Source organism: Epinephelus lanceolatus, chromosome 12 (assembly GCF_041903045.1).
Source record: "Epinephelus lanceolatus isolate andai-2023 chromosome 12, ASM4190304v1, whole genome shotgun sequence".
NCBI classification, from domain to species: Eukaryota; Metazoa; Chordata; class Actinopteri; order Perciformes; family Serranidae; genus Epinephelus; species Epinephelus lanceolatus.
Genome location: NC_135745.1, coordinates 31832367 through 31851528, shown reverse-complemented (window position 1 = coordinate 31851528; position 19162 = coordinate 31832367). Strand labels below are relative to the sequence as shown.

The window sequence follows — 19162 nt, the reverse complement described above, 5'->3', positions numbered from 1 at the left end:
AACATAACAACAATAAGGCAGAAAACATAATTACAAAGCTTTAATAAGCTTAAAGCAAATTTGCTCAAGGATTTTTGCATTGTTTTCTTGTCTGGTCCTCTTCATTCAAATTCTCAACATTAGTCAAATGCACCAGTTTGTAGAAAACTGATACGAGCAGAACAAGAGAACCTGTGTAAAAAACAATAACAACAACAAAAAACAAAACAAACAACAAAAAGCCTTATTTGGAATATTGCACAAGGTAGAATTGAATCCCCAAAAGATATTTCCATCTGCATTTAGATTGGACGGCTTTCACAAGCTGAACCCCCTGAGAGCATCTCTCTGTGCTGAAGAACGCCTCCGCTGCCTTCCCCCCAAATCAGATGTAATCACAGAATCACAGCTACCAGGGAAAAGCATGAGAGCCTGAAGGAGACAGAGAGCAGGAACGAAAGCGTGATGGAGAGTAAAAGAGAGGAAAATCCAGAGATGAAGATGGAGGAAAGGAAGGAGTATAAGAAACTGAATGGAGGAAATTAAGAGACTTTGGATGACAAGTGCAGCCTGTAGCATGGTGGTGACAGATGGGACAAAAGAAAACAGCCTATAAAGAGGAAGATGGAGCTGGAAGTGACATGAAAGGACACTCTCTATCAATAACAGATGCCGTCTCTTATTCCTGTCAGCCCTCTTGGAGAGTTCAGTGAGCTGTCCAGTGAGGTGCACTGCAAGAGGGCTTTCAAGGCCAATATCAGTGCTTCTTAAACTGAACTGATGGTGCAGACTAACTGAATTTGATCATTTCATGCTAAATTATGTTGCTCACAAACAAAATAAGAACACACTAACACCACAGCAACAAATTAAATACTGATATGTATTTCAAATGCTGACCATAAATGTTCACTTTTGACTTTGGAATCCATCATTTGATAAAAATCTGAACTAAAGGTCTTCTTACAAGCTTTTCCTAGAGCTTTTAACTTCATCTCACAGTCTTCCTTAGCAGTTTGCTCAGTTGCCAAGTTGTTGAAAGCAGGTAAAACAAGTATTTCATTCTCACGTGAAGTAAACAATAGTGTTCCACATGTTATTTGGTTCAAAGCTCTAGAAAAAGCCAAGTCGACCTTTAGTTTAGAGTACACCCCGTTTCCAGTCTTTATGTTAAGCTAAGCTAACTAGTAGTCATTTCATATTCATCGTACTTTCTGCGAGCAACCAATCGCATGTATAAATGTTGGCATTGTACATTTCTGCAAACCACAGAAATGTTTAATTTGTACATTTTTGTACAAGTGAATATGTTAAAACTTCACTTCACATTAATTTTATGTTGCGACAGTGCTGTGGTTAATGTGTGGTTAGGTTTAAGCACGATAATATTTTGACTTAAAAAAAAAAACACCAGGTTTTTTTGGCTACAAACACGGCAGCAGTGGCGTAAGGTAGTTAGGATGGGTCCCAGTGCATGCTATTATGATGGGCCCTAGTGCGCCCTAGTTACTACTTATGAAGCACACACACACACACACACACACATACATATACAAGTATATCATGTGTTTTTTTTCTTTTGTAGCAAAATCAGAGAAATGATGGTGATGGGTTTGCCCAAGCACAACCGCCCTGCCTGACATGTCCCAAACTGTTGTTAAAATAAATGGTTTTGGTGCTAATAAAAATCGGTGGCCATGTCCTGAACTGTTGTTAAAAAAGCCACTCTTGTTGCTTCAAACACAGCAGGACATGTCCCAGGCTGTCATTAAAAAACCCGATTTGTGATTTATATCCCTAACTGTTGTTAAAAAACACCCGCTTTTACTGGTCTCATACAACGGTCTGCTGCTGTCTGTTGCTTGGCAGCCATCTCACTTAGGGTGTCACATCATCCACCATCCCCCACTCCTCCTGGTCAGAAACTCACTTCATATATGTAATCTGAACTATATCATACGTATGAAATGTAATGTAACACATCGATGGTTTGCAGATATGTACAATGCCAGCATTTTATTTTGGCAACTGGGCTGCTGCAAGAATGTGAAACAACACCTTCAAGAAGAAATACGTACATCGTCAGGCTGATAATACGATCCCGTTTCAGAGGTTCCTCCAACTTCAAGAGATGCAACCTTACACAACTGGTGTGTTGTATCTCTTGCAGTATTTTGTGTCCCACAATCCACTATGCAACATTTTAAGGTTTACTGAAATCATTCAGGTGATTTATATCAACTTATAAAGTCATGAAATACACAGTCGAGATATCATCATTAACAGTAATGTCAAGGTCAAAAAAAGGTTTATATCCAAAACAAACAGCTTCAAATTCCACTTGTTCTTTAGCAGGCTGAACATGTTGTGCACCAGAGATGGATAAACAGTATCTACCATTAACCTGACACTGTACTGTCAACTGTCAACTTTGTAAGGATAAACCTACAAATTACTGACTCAAATATAGATGCTTTAACAGCTTTTACAACAACTTAAAACATAGACTTGCTGTCCAGTACTTGCAGGTTCCAATCTTAAATTGTATTTTAGTAGTATAAGTAGATCCATTTGTTTACTACTGTATGCTGGATTGTGCAACAAACACAGACAAAGACATGATTGAACGTTGAGTAATAACTTCCTGCTGTCAGAGCGTAATGACTTGTAAGGTAATGTTTTAATTTTGCAAATGACTGATGCAGTTTCTCCTTTTAATGAAAATCCAGGCTGACCAGCTACCGTCATGCATGCCAATTGCAAGAAAAGTAATTAAGGAGAGAAACTTATCTTTACTACAGGCAGTCAGCAGGCTGCATGTGGGGCCTCAAACCTGCGATACTATCCACCAGAGACCTGCAGCTCTGAGATGTTTTGTCTTTTTGTTCCATAATTGTGAATTTTATGCATAGTTGTAATGGAACAGATGGTCGACTAAACTTGCATAAATGGGTTTGGAGGTGTTCCAGCTCAGTCCCACCGAGCATGTCTGCAAACATCCTCAGCATGTCAGCTCTCACTTAACAACATTCAAATTAGTACAGACCTGTCTTGTGTATTCATGTCTATAGAAAAATGTATTTAGAAACTGTTTTTTTCCCTTTATCCTGGTCCAGCTGCTCCTACCTTCTTTCTTTTTCCTGAGCCTCCTTATGTGCTGGTATTATTTCTTGCTATTTTTTCTTTAGATCAGAAGCTGCTGGTTAATTTCCACAGCACCTGGAGATGCAGCAGAAACAAAGAGTGGAGGCACTGTAGGAGACAGACAACTTACCCGAGCCTAAATAGAGCAGCAGCATCAGAGCAAAGAGGATCTGTCGCCCAGCTGCAGACAGAGTGAGCGCCATCCTGGGCCTGCAGAGAGAGAGGAGGGAGAGAAACCAGAAGAGGATGAAACTCATAATAAAGTTTTATATACATGAATAAAACAAATACCAGTACTTTACACACAGTGCCCCAGACACTTCTCGACAATACAGTTCATGTTTTTTATGTTCTGTAACTATTTTTATCTTTCAGTTTAGTTGTAGCTATTTGATCTTCTCAAACGTGCACTATTATCACAATAAACATTTATTCATCCATAGTCGTACAATAAGATGATAAATTCTGAATGTATCCCCATCAAGTGTTGTCACCCTAATTGTTAACGTGCTTTGACCTTGAAGACAAAATCAAACATTGTGTTTGTTTGTGTGCCGGAATTGACCTGCAGGCTGTTCTCATGCACTGTTCGTATGTATACTTGCAAAAGGTAATGCAGGAGAATTCATATATATAACATTTAATCATGAGCCAGTAATTTATACAGTACATAATCCACGTAATCAGGAAGGCTGTGATCATGTGAACAGGGCACTGATGGAAGTAAAGAAGGTAGTATAAAGAGCAAAGGCTGGGGTGGTGGATGGTCAAACAAACACAGGACTTTCCCCAAGGAGACCGATGCTCGTGTCCAGTGTGAAACCAAGTGAACTTTGACTTATTTTAAGGTACATCGTCACCATATATGTCGCTCTTTACCTAAACCAAACCAACGTAACTTTATGTTAAATACGTAACTTTATGTAAAATGCGATGCCATTTCTGGGGCACTAATAAGTTAAATATCATACAAACCGCTGTATGTGCACTATCATAACATAGCATACAAATTGTAGTTTAAGGATATGTTATGTCCTGAATTTGATGTAACTAATATTGTCTGTAAATATTTAAATAATTTCTGCCCTTTAAAGGTACAATTTCATTTCATTCACCTTGCATGTTAGTTTGCTGCCATTGGTGTGTGAGTCAACGTTATCTCACAGAAATACGTGAAATGACCACGATCTCTTAACACAACCTTATGTGGTGGTGGCATGTAACATGTTAAATGTATGTGGTGATGGCACAATGGGTTTAGGCAAAAAAAAACTTGGCTGGGGTTAGAAACATATTGTGTTTTCGGTTAAAACAAGCTACGTTTGTTAGATATGGAATGTTAAGTATGACATAAAGTGGTGTAAGTATATCATGTACAATGTTGCAATGTTACTACGTTTGTAAATGACATACATATGTAAAGTTAAAAGAAGTCAGTGTTAACACCCACATGGGACACGAACAGCAATCTCCTGGGTAAAAGTCCTGTTCTTGTTTGACCCATCCACCACTAGGCAGATTTTCTTGCTCTTTATATTACTTATTTGGTTATAACAGTAACCACCACCTATTGCATGACATTGAACCAGGGAATATGTATGTCCACCACGACAAAGGATCCTAACTGACTTTATATTGGCATTGATTCCGTGATGCAGGCACATAATTTTAGTCCAGCACATATTGGGGCCATTTCACATATTTCTGGAAGACCAAAATTGTGAATGAGCAACACATTCTCATCCCAAATTGCCACATGCTGTATTGTTGTTTAGTCAGTGGCTTTTCATGTCTACATATTACCCCCTAGGTATCCTGCTGCATCTGCTGTTGACATTCCAGGATGCGTTACCAACACCGGGACATCAACAAAAGCACATGGTTAGGTTTAGAAAAAAACATCTTAGTTTGGCATTTAGGAAGCAAACTTCAGGCTCCCGGATATAAGCCCTGTTTTTGTTGGACCCATCAACCACCCCTCCTGCCCACCCTATAGGGACTTTCCAGCTCCCTTTATTACGTCATTATAGCCAGCATTTTAACCTGATGCCGTCGAATGGTGTATCATACCATCACAACAGGTGCTGTCCGGCGATGTATCTTAACAACACAAAAGGTTACGTCCAGCCACGTTACATACTGATGCCGCCTGGCCGTGTATCATTCTGCTGCGAAAGGTGGCTTTTTGCGGCAGGTGTCTGACTCCAAAATCACTGTCAAAGTGGCGGTATATAACGATTTCTGAATGAGAACAGGCTGGAATGAGAGGCAAATTGGAAAGCGCTTTAAGCAAAAGTATGATATAAATTAATTCAGTTTTCCTGCCAGGTGAAACCGTTTCAGTGGTTTTCGTGTTTCAACAGATGAAGGGCAGCTTGTTCCTGTGTGTGCTGGAAAAAAACTCTCCACAGCTGTCTGGTTTGCAAAAACCCTTTCAGAACTAATTAAACCAACTCAAATCCAAAGCCCCATTCTCTTCTAACTCTGTTGGTGATGTTCACTCACACACACGCCAACACATGTCAGTCATCTTGAAGAGCTGTCTACCATGAAAGCAGCTCTCACAAGCTGAGGCAGTCGGCATCTACAGGTGTTCACGCAGCAGTATGAAATCTCAACAACACAAAAACTAACGCTGACCTTCACAAGGTTTTTGAATAAGCAAATGACTCATACTTTGTTTTTCTCTCATTTATTGTGAGTTATTGCATTGTGGCCACACCTATAAAATAAAATACACCAAAATGGCCTTGAACATTGAATCCTTGAAAAGCCAGTCTCAGGCAAATGAGGTGATTTAGTAGCACAGCATGCACACAGTAGCCTATCACAGACAGGGATGGATAATGTATCATGTCCATTTTATTTATTGGTGTTATAATGTAATAAGAAATAAACAATATTGCATCTGTAAGGGCATTTAAAGGCCCAGACACAGTTCACTGGCTTGTATTCAAGCTCTGCTTTCCATTTAGCCGATGCCTTTGTCCCTGGCCGTTTACATTTTTCACCCTCTCTGCCACCTGAGCTGCTGATGCTGTTTACTAATACCAATATCGTCATCCTGGTCTCAAAACTGGCCATCAGACATTGTTAGGTCAGACCTGATGTTAAACCATACACAGAGTGACACATCTAATCAAGAGACATGATTGAATCTCATGACAACCACTCCAGACTAAAAGATTAGATTAACTTTTAGTACACTGCAGTGAAAAAGTGATTCTGGTGCATTCCTACTGCACAACATAGAGGAAATCCTACCACACATCAGAAATGAGCTGCTGACTTTGCCAGAGGATTTGGCTTGGGGCCCGAAGCTTCTCAGCTCAATGGAGAGACGCCTGAGAAGGAGCTTTATTGCCCCGCACTGGTCTGAAATGAAGACGAAGAGAAAAGTATGCTGTTTGAAGACAACATGCTTTGTTTTATAATGCTGGTTTTAGGGGCAACACAAATAACTCAAAATATTGGTTCTTTATACCTTCCTGACTACACAGGCATTACCAACAGGGGCTTACAACAGATCATTTGAAGGATTTAAAATAGTGTGAGCAGAAATTAGTCCAACCTGTTTGGATTTCAGTTACATAAAGTAAATAATTTATCCAGGAAAGCAAAAGACCTCTTTGCATTCACCAAGGTAACGGCAACTCATGGCCCCAGCATCCTTGATGCTTAGAAAGAAGATTATGCAACACCAGTTCAACCCTTTATAAATAACAGGAATAATGGTCGCTCTCTTCTCCGACCATGTGAAAGCTCAGTAAAACCTTCCACCGTATAAAACTGGAGTGTGTGAGGCAACGAGAAACATTCCTCTCAGATAAGTTAAGCACTCGGGCAAACTATACTGTCATTAAACAACAATTTGTTGAGTGATTTTCAGTGATAGGCAAAGAAGAAGTTGGTGTCTGGACTGTTGGAAAAAGGGGGTTCTGGTGCGGGTTGGACCCCGCTGTGCCACACACTTTGAGGCATGCCATCTCTGAAGGTGGGTTAGGACCTTGTGATGGGCTGTGACAGATTGGGGTCGAGCCGTTGGACTCTTTGCATGTTGAAGGCCTGAACCATTGGTTGAGCTAGCTGGGTGGGTGACAAGAGATTTCTAAAGGCTTGGAGAGGGTCATGACACCGAGAAGTTTGCCCAGTCTTGTAAGCGGAGAGTGTTAGAGAGTGTTGTTATGGAGGGCCTGGGACTGGCAGGGGCCCAGCAGCCACTATCCACAGCAACAGAATACAGAGTTCAGCCTATGGACATCTCTATGGATGCTATACAACATACAACGCTGTGTGCCTATAGACAGCCGCCTTTCAAAGTTTTACCAGAGGGGATTTACGACATACAGTGCACTAACCATCCAATCACACCAGCCGCATACTAACCAGCACCACCTTTTGTTAAGGAGGAGACATCAGATGTCGTGAACGCCTCCCTCTAAATCGCCCCTCTTCACTTTCACAGGCACAGCTGTGTCTTCAGGAGAAAAGAGCCAGAAGTCTCTAAAATGCTTCAGTGGACTTCAATGTGGATGTCCATCCGACACATTTTCACGATGTTGTCTGAATAGGACGCATTCTCAGCTCATTGTAAGAGCCGACGAGCGGAGTGACAGAGATCCAAAGAGAGCTAACAGACGACGCTGGCAGACCTACATCACAGCTCAGCACTGAGCTGTCAATCTGTTGAAGCAGGAGACCAACTGGCCTCATGTTCATCATGACGCAGGAGAGAAGACGGGCCCCTCGACCCAAATCTCCTTCAATTGGTGGGAAAAATGCTTAAAGAAAAAAACAACGTGAAAAGTATGGAACACATCATGTCAGCTGCTGCTGTGGTTCTAGGATAAATTGTGTTTGTGAGCACAGCACGACAGCTTTATGCTTACAATGCCTCCATCATGCTACACTGAATTGTGTGAGTGTGTTCACAGACTGCAAAGGTTTACTTAATCAGGCCAGGTTGGGTCCCATGTTGATTCATGACACACACACATGCCGCTGTAATGGTACAGCTACTATAAAGCTCTACATCAAACCCCAGCCAATTCACAAGGTAGGTCACTGAATCTCACCTTCTGCATTATGTGCACACAGCATGTACACAAACAAAACGGCTACATGTATTAAAACACACAAGCCAACACAAACACACACTGGCAGCTGGCATCTCATCTGTTGAAGTCAAGTAAACAAATCTCATGTAACGCGGGTAAGTAATGTTTTATACAATGAGGCCTGGATTGCAGACAGAAGTAGACTTCTCAGATCTAAGTGTAGATTTTGCTCCTGTTTTAAAAGCTAACTTTACAGCTAAATCCATGAGTTGTGTTCTCCAGCTGACTTCTTAATTTTTCCGTTTTTACTGTTTGCATGTGATGACTGCAGTATGCACACATTATAGTACACACAGACCCACAGGAACGCCGCTCAGCCTTGCTTCTAACTTGTGCCAGTGGCCATTCATGGCATTGTAGCAAAAACAAAGCATTTCCCCCATAGACCACCACTGTAAAAGAGATGTCTATAAAACTGTTAAAAGGGCACCTTAAATTGTCTGACTTGACTCTTTCTATCATGAATTTTTGATCCATTTCTATTTGTAAAACATTCCTCAAGCAAAGAAAAGCGAATTTAAAAATCTGTAACATCATCAGAATGTTAAGTTTATGGGCCAAGTGGGAACTCGTGGGCAGAGCCAGTGGAAGAAACACTGCTGCGCATATTTAGTGGGCCGCATACCCATTGTTTACATACGGCATGTGCCTTGTCTGTTGCCTGTATTTTTTCCAAAATCCAAAATATTTCCACACAGCTGATTTATTCCTGAGTAAATAACTTCATCCTCATCGTCTTTCTCTTGGCTGCTTGCCATCTGCCTGCCACTGGTTGACTGTGACGCAGACTTTCACAATAAAAGCGTATCCTAAAGATGATATAGATCGATGTTTTTACTTTGCAGTAATGATATTGGATCGCTGATCATTGAATCGATACATCAGTGCAGATCAATGGATCGTTACCCCCCTAGTATTCAGCATCCCCTACTAATACATCCATGCTGCAAAAGCAGTTGTTTGGCATGAAAATGCTACGTTCCTGGCAAAAAGTCAGCATCCTCATGAGCTGATAATCCATGTAGATAACAAATAAAGGAATGGCATTGTTCTTGCAGGGTAGAGCAGGTTAGCCCCAGTATTATACATAACTATAATGACCTCCTTGTGGTTGTATGCCTCCACAAACCAATCATGTGTCACCAACTGACACAAGGCCAAATGCCTCCCCATCTGTTCCTGAGATATGACGTTGAGTATGGTCAGAGAAGTGTTTTTGCAGAATATTATGATGTCACAGTGAAGTTGACCTTTGACCTTTTGGATATAAAATGTCATCATGTCATCTTTATATTTTATCAGACATTTGTGTGAAGTTTTGTCATATTTAGTGGAGGAATTCTTGAGTTATGGACAAATTTATTCTTGAGTCCAACAGGAATTTTGTGCCAAATTTGAGGAAAAACTCCCTCAGACCTTCCTGCAAAACCCCCCAAACCAAATTCTACAAAAGCAAGACAGAGCTGCTAACATTAGCCTAAATTCTGACAGTAAAGGCGTCAGTCATGAACATGACTTTTTGGAACATAACTTCCACCTAGGTCTGGGTATCTGTACTCAATACCTTTAAGGTATCTGCTGAAATAACTCCCTACCAAGTAGCATTGAAACATCTCCAGTCAAACAATACTTGCATTGCATCAGGGGTTTGATCCCACACCATCCTGACTCGGATCAGCAAACTTTCTGTTGCTGCCAGCTCTGGAGGCGTTCTCCAGAGATGCTCTCCTCCCGGGGAATCTGCCCGTGTAACACCAGCTGACATTGCATTAGCGCTAAAATCCAACACTGAGCCGATAAACAGTCCCAACAAACCCACAGCAACACAAAACAGCTCAACTCTGTTGTTAAAACCATTAAATAACCATTAAGTAACATTAGCTGTGTGATGCTAAAAGTAGGCCTGTCACTGTGTGTTTGCAGCCCAGCAGACTCTCATAACTGTCCCAGCGTGGAGCTAAGACTCCCACAGCAGCACCTTCAACCCATACAGTCTGTAGTGTGGTAAAGTCAGTCTCAGTGCATTGACAGAGTTGGTAAGTCAGCGTGCTGAGAGGCCACCAAAATGTTTTAAAGTATAGCTATACTACACGCCCCTCCATTCAAAATATGGGTGTTGCATGAAGCACTGTATTAGTATCAGTATCACTTTAAGGGTACTGGAGTTAGCTACTGACTATAATTGCAGTTAGCTTTGGAGGTTACGCTCTGTCACGGCAGACTACCACTCTACAAAGGAGTAAGTAAGCTTGCACTCTTGTGTTTTTGGTTTTGGAAAGGCTGAAACTCTCAAGATTTTGTTTATATGCAATATTTTCCTTTTTTACAATAAAAAAAAGAATAAAGAATATTGTTCTCTACCCACCAGAAAAGAGTCTGAGCTCTCTTTGCCCCATGGGAAAACGAATTTCCGATGGAGGAAAAATCCAAGAGTTTCTTTCGTATCTTTACAGGAAGTTCCAAAACCTTTCTTGGTCAACAGCATGATGACAAGAGGAAGCAACAGAATAAATGTCTAAAAATAAAACGTAATAAGAGGAGAGGCTGAGGACTTCAGATAAATCTGTATTATTAGACTACAGGACAGAAACAGAGCCAGTTTTACAGTAAGGAGTCAGACTGTCAGTCTTGTATCCCCCTCCAGGGGCCTGACAGGAGAAGGTGATTTCTCGCCATCGCTTTTTCTTTAATCATGTCTCACAAAACTATTACCTCCAGAGAGCAGCGGCATGAACCGCAGAATAACAGCTCCGGATGAGTGACAGACAAAGTGGTGAGCTGGGAGAGGAAGAAGATGAAGGAAGAGAAATGAAAGGAAGGTCATTTTATCACTGTTGTAATAATACTACACTACCATGATGAAAGCTCTTCAGAAGAGCTCCATAATTCTTCTTAATTTGCTGTTTGCAAAAATGCTGCAACTTGAATGGATTTGTGGCCGAAATTTGAACTTCTGTGCTCTTACGCAGACACGATTTTCTTTAATGTACTGTAAAGACAGAAGAAATTACAGTGGTGGTGTGTTGCAGTGGTGATTTGGTGCCATAAAAGAGACATTAAACCAGAGTGCATGATCATTAATTGCTGAAGAAATTAAAAACAGAAAAAGGAACGCTCTGAGAGGAAAGTGCTGAGATGAATCAGGTATTCACTTCCTGCTCCCTTCATGCATCGTGCACTCTCTCACACACACACACACGAACACACACACAGACACCGATTGTGTTCGGTGTGCCTGTGTGGTGACTAATCACACTCAAAGCAACTAATGACTCATGCAGCTCTGGCCTTGGCTTCCGATGGAGAGAGGACTCTGGAAAGCTGGTCCCTCCGATTCAAGATTACACACTCCTTCCTCTCACACTGACACCATTGATCTCACTGGGCATGGAGACAGAGGTTATTTAAACCGGCTCGCTTAGGAGAGGCCAAGTTAAGATTTGGCTATATGTGTGTGCAGTAAAGCGCAGAGAGGAGGCAATTTAGATCCCTCTGAAGGATCCTCAACAGACAAGTCGAGTGAAAAAAGAGACTTGTAGTGACTCTAAGTAGGTAGTTACAACTTTTCTGTTCTTTGCGTTAATTATTCAGTGTTGAACAGCGGCCCAGGAGGAAATAAACTGATGTAATGTTTAATGCATGTATCACCAATTTGTGCATACCTGTGAGAGACTGACAGCTCTTATAACATCCATCTGTTACCGAGCTTCCTGTAGAGCTGTTATGCTGCTGCAGAGCGACACTCAACAGACCTGCAGCAGATGATCTCAGATATGTTCATTTTCTCCCTCCACCTTTTCATTCTCAGCCACACTCACATTCATTCTCTGGCACCGGGCTACGTCTGTTTTTGTTGTGTGTGCATGTGCAAAAAGTGTAGGATACTGTGTATGTTATCCAACTGTGAGTCGGACCAAAAAAATCAATTTGAATGCATTTGATTAACATATGAGGGAGCCACTCTATTTATAAGTGTGCATATAAATATGTGAGGATGGAGTATTGTAGCAGCTTTTAGAGGAAATAGAAACCAGGGAGAACCAGACAGCGACCTCGGTGGAATCAATGATCACTCTTTTCTGTAATGCATCAAAAAGGATCAAATCACACCCATATCAATTGATTTGTTACCAGTGAACCTTTTACTGGAACAGAGGTTTTTTTTTTCTTATTGTACTTAAAGGAAGACAGAGGAAAATCAAGCTGATTTGTTTGTGTGTAAAATTGTCAAGAATATGTCCTTGAGGTGATTCTATTCTGAAGATTCTACGTTGGGCCATTTTTTGTGGGGATAAATAAACTGATGAAAAGTAAATATTGATACAAAAAACAAACAAACTTGCTGGTACTAAATTAATAAACAGTGGGTCCATCTGCGTTCTTCTCCAGGTTTTTCAAATGGATACCACTCAGCTGTTAGCAAAAAGCAGTGACCCAGGTTAGAGCGACGATCACTGATAAATAATGACTGAACTGCTCAGTTTGGATTTTCTGAAGTGAGATTGTACAAGGTATTATGTCTAAATTATGTCTTAAATTTCCCCTGGACGCAGACTGGCCAATCATAACGTAGCATCAGGCCGGCTCAGACCAGGGTCCAACAACAACACACTGTGCTCCATTGACTCTAATGCAATCGTTTCAGATTTCCTTCATTTTCAGGCTGGTTTTGTGGATTTGGAGCTAAATGTTGTGCCTGGGGCATGTCGTGTATTAATGATACTCGCTACCTGGAGAGGTTGGAGAAAGATATACATTTCTTCCCTGTTCCAAAACCAAAATCAGACCCTGAAAAGTGTAGGGTTAGCTAGCTAGCTACTGAAGATATAGCCTACTGAATGTATACACATGCTGCTTTTGCTTTTTAATGATTATTACAGTGAGAAAAAGACCGACCCTGCTGTACAGGAATCAGTGAAGGGAAGCAGGGAAACTTAGCTGATGTTCAACCAGCTGTGTGACATCACAGTGTGTGCAGATGAACGTTGTTTGACGTCCCCCAAAGATCCCTGCACGTCCGACAGCAGAGGTCCAGGTGCTGGCAGCAGCATGGGGGTGAAGCCAAACACTGTTCATCTGCACACACTGCGATGCCACACAGCTGGTTCAATATCAGCAAAGTTTCCCTTTATATTAATTGTCTTGTGTGGCGATCAGCAGTGATGTGGTGGTTCACTTTTACACTGTGATCTGTAGCCTATAGTTGGGCTTTGGCTTCTAACTATCTTTGTCTTTTTAACCTGTTGTTGCTGCTGAGTCAGTTTGACATCCTGGATATATCCTTCAAACACAGACTGTAGACCCCTCTGTCTGCTTCTCTCTGGAATCACTCTTTCATTTTTCAAAATATGATAGTATTTCTTCAGGGAGTGCAGTTAGTTACAGTGTGGGCTCCATGCTTACTCCGACAGCTTGTCGGACAATCGCGAAGGGATGGGGTCAATTGCTCTCTTCAAAGCCACTCCTTTGACAAAAACAGTAATATTACAAGGCAGAATGAGGGAGTTGCTGGTCTGCTGCTGCCTCAACCAATTAGTTTGTGTTATTGTGTGACTTTTGGATCTGAACTAACATGGTGTCCACAGCAGTTCATTGCTTATCTTCCAGAGGTTAGAGAAATATAGCTAATTTGGAAGATTCTCAAAGAAGGCTTGGCTCAGTCATGGTTATCTGTATCAGCACGGTATTGTTAAAATGTGAACTCATTTCACCAAGTTTCAAATAAAAACCACAAATTAGCAGCACTATGCATGTTTTGTTTGCATAAATATTAAAATAATAACACAGCCAATAACGTGCGTCAACACATGAAAACCATGTAAAGAGTTAAAGTTAAAGATAGCCTGTCTTTAAAATGCTGGCTTGAGTGTCTGTGTCACTGTAGATGAGGACAGGCGACCATTAGCATCACTGGGTTTGCCTGCTGCACGCCCACTCTGTAAACAAGGGAATAGCAAAACAAACCCACGTTGCATGCTGCACCTGCGTCTGGGAGGCTGTTGTTAAATTTGGTTGATGCTTGACAGTATTTACTGGACAGTGATCAAATGCTGTTTTAATCATAAGTCAAATTTGAAATTAAGGCTCTTTATGATGAACCCTGTGACCGTTATGTAGATGTTTGTTTAAGTAAATAGCAATATTGACGGGGATAATGATTTTAGGGTCAAAGATCAAATATATGTAGGTAGGGACTGTTTAAGTAACCTCTACACCAGCTGTGTCTGGGAAGCACCAGAGGTCAAAGGTGAAGGTTCTGAGGTTAGCTCTCGGTAACAAAGTCAATAAAGGATCAGGTGCATGAGACGCAGCCATCATCTTGAGTATATTAGTAAATGGCTCCACACACTGGATCATAAAGGCTTCCATAACCAGGATACCAACCACATTTTCATCCACAGGGAAAGGTGGTCGGAAGTGAAATGAATCATAGACACAAACACGGACGTGGTGGAGGGACTTCATGCAAAGATTCCTCATCTTTAACGATGAGCTGTGGAATATCAACAAGGTGAGGAAAGATGAAAAACACAGAGCTCTGTCCTTCAGGTATTTATCTCCAGCGCCAGAAGCTATCTCCTCCTCCTCACATCAGCGTGTAACAATAACAAGAAAGAAGCGCTGAGTCTTTCAAACAGTGTGACATTAGGAAAAAATATATCAAAAAGTAACTGCGATGACTCTTAACTACCTCTTTGAAAGTGACTAATCATTCTAATCTCTGTTGCAGAGGCGGATAAAACTTTGGTGCTGCCTCAGAGACGTGCTGCAAAGCCAAACATTTGTCTTCCACCAGTCATTACCTTAGAGGAGAGCCTCTGGCCAAAGACAAAGAGAGGGACCTTTCTCTTTGTGTGGGTGAGCCGTTCAGCTGTGGTCTCATCTACGCTTGTAACGATTGGCCTGGTGGGCTGCTTAAGTCCCTCCCAGGCTAAAGACTAGAGTTGATTGATGGATTGGTTTGTCCAATCCCTTTTGGGTTTTGGCGGCTGGGGACTCACTTGGATTTCAATTTTCCAGGGAGAGAGGGAGACGTTATTCCATCCCGCAGCTCAAAACACAACTACTCACTGCTCTTTTTCTATTTCACAAATGTTTTTGGTCAGACTGTTGGACTCTGAGATTTGGGAGCTGTCCAGTGCTGAAAAGGTGGACAGTTTTAGCTCTAGTCGCTGTGAAGTCATTGTTAGTCTAAAGTCTATTCCCCTCCTGCCTGTAAACGCACCACAAAGTTCAAAGAGAGCATAAAATCCCCACTTTAGTTCACAGTCTGGTCGGATCTGCTGTTCCTGAATTACTGCTGCAACAAAGAAGTCTCATACATTTGCTGCATTGTACAACCCATTCTGAGCCAAACACAGTCAACACATTTTCAGGACAGCACAACCAACAAGCCTGTGGCTGACTCAGAGATGAAGCTTATTTTGATCGTCACTATGAACGAGCGCTGCTGCTGATTTGCATTTTTATAGCACTATTCTGTTAGCTATTAGCACTGTATTAGAGGGGAACAGACCCCACAATCACCCAAGTGACATATTAGAGTGGGCACTTACATACCATAGAGAATAATATCAAACCCTGACTGTGATTTACCTTTAGCTTCTACTGAAAATACACCCCCGGCAAGATTTGTGACAAAACAGCCCACTTAAAACCAGCAGGGATAAACTCCTTTATTTCTTTTTTTCTGAAAAATTACACTACTTTAGTGTTATTTTCATTACCAGTTATTCTGCAGATGATTTTCTCAGTCGAAGTCTATAAAATGTCAGAAAATTGTGAAAAATCTTGTTGGACCAACAGTCCAAAGCACAAAGCCATTCAATTTTCAGTGATTAAAAAAAGCAGCAAATCATCATATTTGCAGCTACCAGCAAATGTTTGCCTTTTTTGCTTGAAAAATAACTGAAATTATTGACATCAAAGCAGTTGCTGCTGCTCATTTGTCTGGTTTGGTGAATACAACGCAAGAAAATTGTGGAAAAACATTATCAAATTGCTGGATTTGTTCAAGCAAATCCAAAACATAATCAGTTTGCTATCAAAAAAGGGGTAGTTTTCGAGGGGAACACAGGGGACATGTACCCCTCAGTATTTGGAAAGTGTGTTTGTCCCCCCCCAATAAAAACATGACCGTAGCAAGGGCTTTTATTTTGACAAAATAACATTTTCTCCATAAATTGATGCATAAAAATTCACCAGAATGCGAGAAATAAAGTGTTTGACCCCCAGAATTTCCCGGGGTAGGACCTCAAACCCCCATTTTCATGTATCCCTCTGCCCCAGTGTTGAAATGAATCCTAAAAAATTATGAGAAACCTCATCACATTACTTAATTTGATGAAGCAAACCTCCCAAAACCATCTGTTTGCTATCAAATATAGGCATAGATTTCAGGTGGGACACAAGGGACATGTCCCCCTCAACATTTAGAACATGAATATTTGCCCCAGCCCTCCCCCACCCCCCCCCCCCCCCCCCAAAGAAAAACATGAGAGTAGCACAGGGCTTTTATTTTGGCGTTTCCACCAGAAATTGATGCTGAATGACTTCAAAAAGTCCCAGTTCTTTCTCTGTCGATCACCTTATCGATAAATCGTCTCATCATTCCACTTCTACAGTATTTCATCCACCTGAAAGCTTCATACATTACTCTTTTTTCCATCTTCCACCGAAGCAAAGTGACTCCTGGAATTGCAGACGTCTCAGAGCCCAGACATGATAAACAACACTGAGGCTGATTGAGTGCAAAGTGTGCAGCAACAGACAGCAAGGCAGCCGAACTGAGCTCGTCTATTTTAGTCAAACCTTTTATTTCCCCTCAACACCGCTCTCTGATCCCTCTGCTCGTGTGAGTGCAGTCATCTACATACACACAACTCTACTGTATGCGTGCCGGGGCTCATGGATGCCCTTTCAAACAGGCTACACACTTGCACACATCCGGACAGAATGAAAAATGCATGCTGTAAACTTTCAGCTGGGTCTCTTAGCCTCATTCCTCACTATTCTCCTCTTCTCTTCTCATCCCACAGGCACTACTTCTCCGTTATCTCTCGCACACATACATCTCCTCAGCTCGGGCTTGTCTATAGCGTGGCGTTTCCTGGTTAACCACATCCTGCTTTGTGGCACTGACACACAGCTGGTGGTGGACGCTCTAACAAGGCCAAAGAAGAAAAGACTTGGAGCCGGTGAATAGAAACAGAATGGGCTTTATTGGGCTGCAGGGGCTCTCATATTCTCAGACAATACAGCTCATTTGTCAAGGTGACCCAAACTGTTCTCCTCCTTCTCTGTGATTTGTACATGCCAGCGCTTGTTTACAGAGCAGGCAGTCATAAATACAAGACTTCCAGGGATCCATTCACCTGCTTGGCAGCAGGCAATCACTCATTTTTGCATTATTTGGTCGCCTTTGGTGCCATTTTCTTTTTTCAGGACCACAGCAGAGTTAGTTTACAAGGCAAAAAAGACTTTAGTGCAAAGATAAAACACTGTGTGATCACTGATAATCCAGTTTCTATACATAACACAATCTTTGATGTCACGCCTGGGTGTCAGCTCTGGAGGTGGACCAATATAAGATGTGAATTTGGCAGTTGTTCAACACATGTTGTTTGTTCACCAATGGACTCTGATTTACATAATACGTTTGGCAAACACCTGTTCAAGTGTTCAGATCTGCTTCCACAATTGCATCACTCAGCAGAAGGCATCCTCCCCCTTTGATTTCTTTAGGCAGGAAGATTTAAAAGATGTATACGTGCATGTAAACCAAAGTTCCTATGAAGACATCTCCTGAGAGGAAATCGTGTAAAGGGCACGCTAACAAGGTTACTTGGTGAGTTGATGATTTATGCATGCCTCTACATGGCTCGTAAATATAGACCAATATTAAAAGCTTTGACCTGTAAATAATTAAAGATATCCCAAACGGGTGCGATTTGTGTGCGTCTGTGATCGTGCCAGAGGAGAGGCGCTGATTGGTCCACAGGAAGTAGTTATTGCATATGCATAGAATTAATGCATGGATGGGCGATGTGAAGGGAACTCTACAATTTCCATAATTTTCAAGCTGTGTTTGTGAAAGTGCGTTTTTATATTCTATCCAAGCAATGAAACCACTTTAAATCCTCTTCCAGCAGCTGAGCGGTCTCAGGCGCCTCCTGCGACCCGGTGACTTGAGATATCACACACTGACCAAATGATTGATTTCATAAAGCGTGCATGCGAAGCAAATCATTCCCGTGCTTTTCACTCTTACCTTTTTTTTCCTGACAAAAACCAGACGTGTCTCAGTGGTGCAATCCTCAGGAATGTGAGCTTTGCGCCTCAGTGCAGGTGCTCTCCAAAGCCCCCACAGGGTGCAGAGACGGCAAAACGACGAAACAAGGGTGAAACAGCACTTTGCAGAGACAGAAGCGACCGGGGTGAGTGTGTGCACAAGCGCTCCACGTCTTGGACTTTTCACTCCCTCTCCAACGCTATCCTCTCCTCGCTGAGCAGCAGCACTATGCGCCGTTCATCCTCGCACATTGATAGATCGGAATGGATGCACACACACATTCACACACACACACACACAGCAAGGTGCTGCCTCCGTCCGTCCCCCTCCTCGCCAGCAGCAACGCTGAGGGAGAGAAGCAAGATCAGTTTGAACAAAGAGGCAAGCGGTGACAGGCAGACGGCTCCAGCGCCCCCATTCAAAGAGGGGGAAACAGAGGGTGGTGGTGTGGGTGGGAGAGGGAGGGTGGGGGGTGTCAGAGAGAGCGAGCGAGGGAGACAGAGAGAGAGAAGGGGGGTGCACTTTATATGTGACCATAATCCGATTCCTACATAAACCTCAAAGGTTGATCCGGTGTCTGTGAATTTAATTCAAATTTACCCATGAGCTTACAATGACAGTCTGACCATCA

At 42.0% G+C, this 19162-nt stretch overlaps 1 protein-coding gene across 1 annotated transcript in view; it reads right to left on the bottom strand.

Annotated features, from left to right (window-relative positions):
* The window catches only part of LOC117272474 (neurocan core protein-like), a 63814-nt gene extending 44936 nt beyond the window's left edge, over positions 1–18878 (bottom strand). Inside the window, exons 1-2 of the mRNA XM_033651418.2 lie at positions 18511–18878; positions 3254–3333 (exon numbers count right to left, since the gene is read on the bottom strand). Coding sequence (XP_033507309.2) covers positions 3254–3326 — 73 coding nt within the window. The 5' untranslated portion in view covers positions 3327–3333; positions 18511–18878. The remainder of the gene's footprint in view (positions 1–3253; positions 3334–18510) is intronic.
* Positions 18879–19162: the final 284 nt, after the last annotated feature.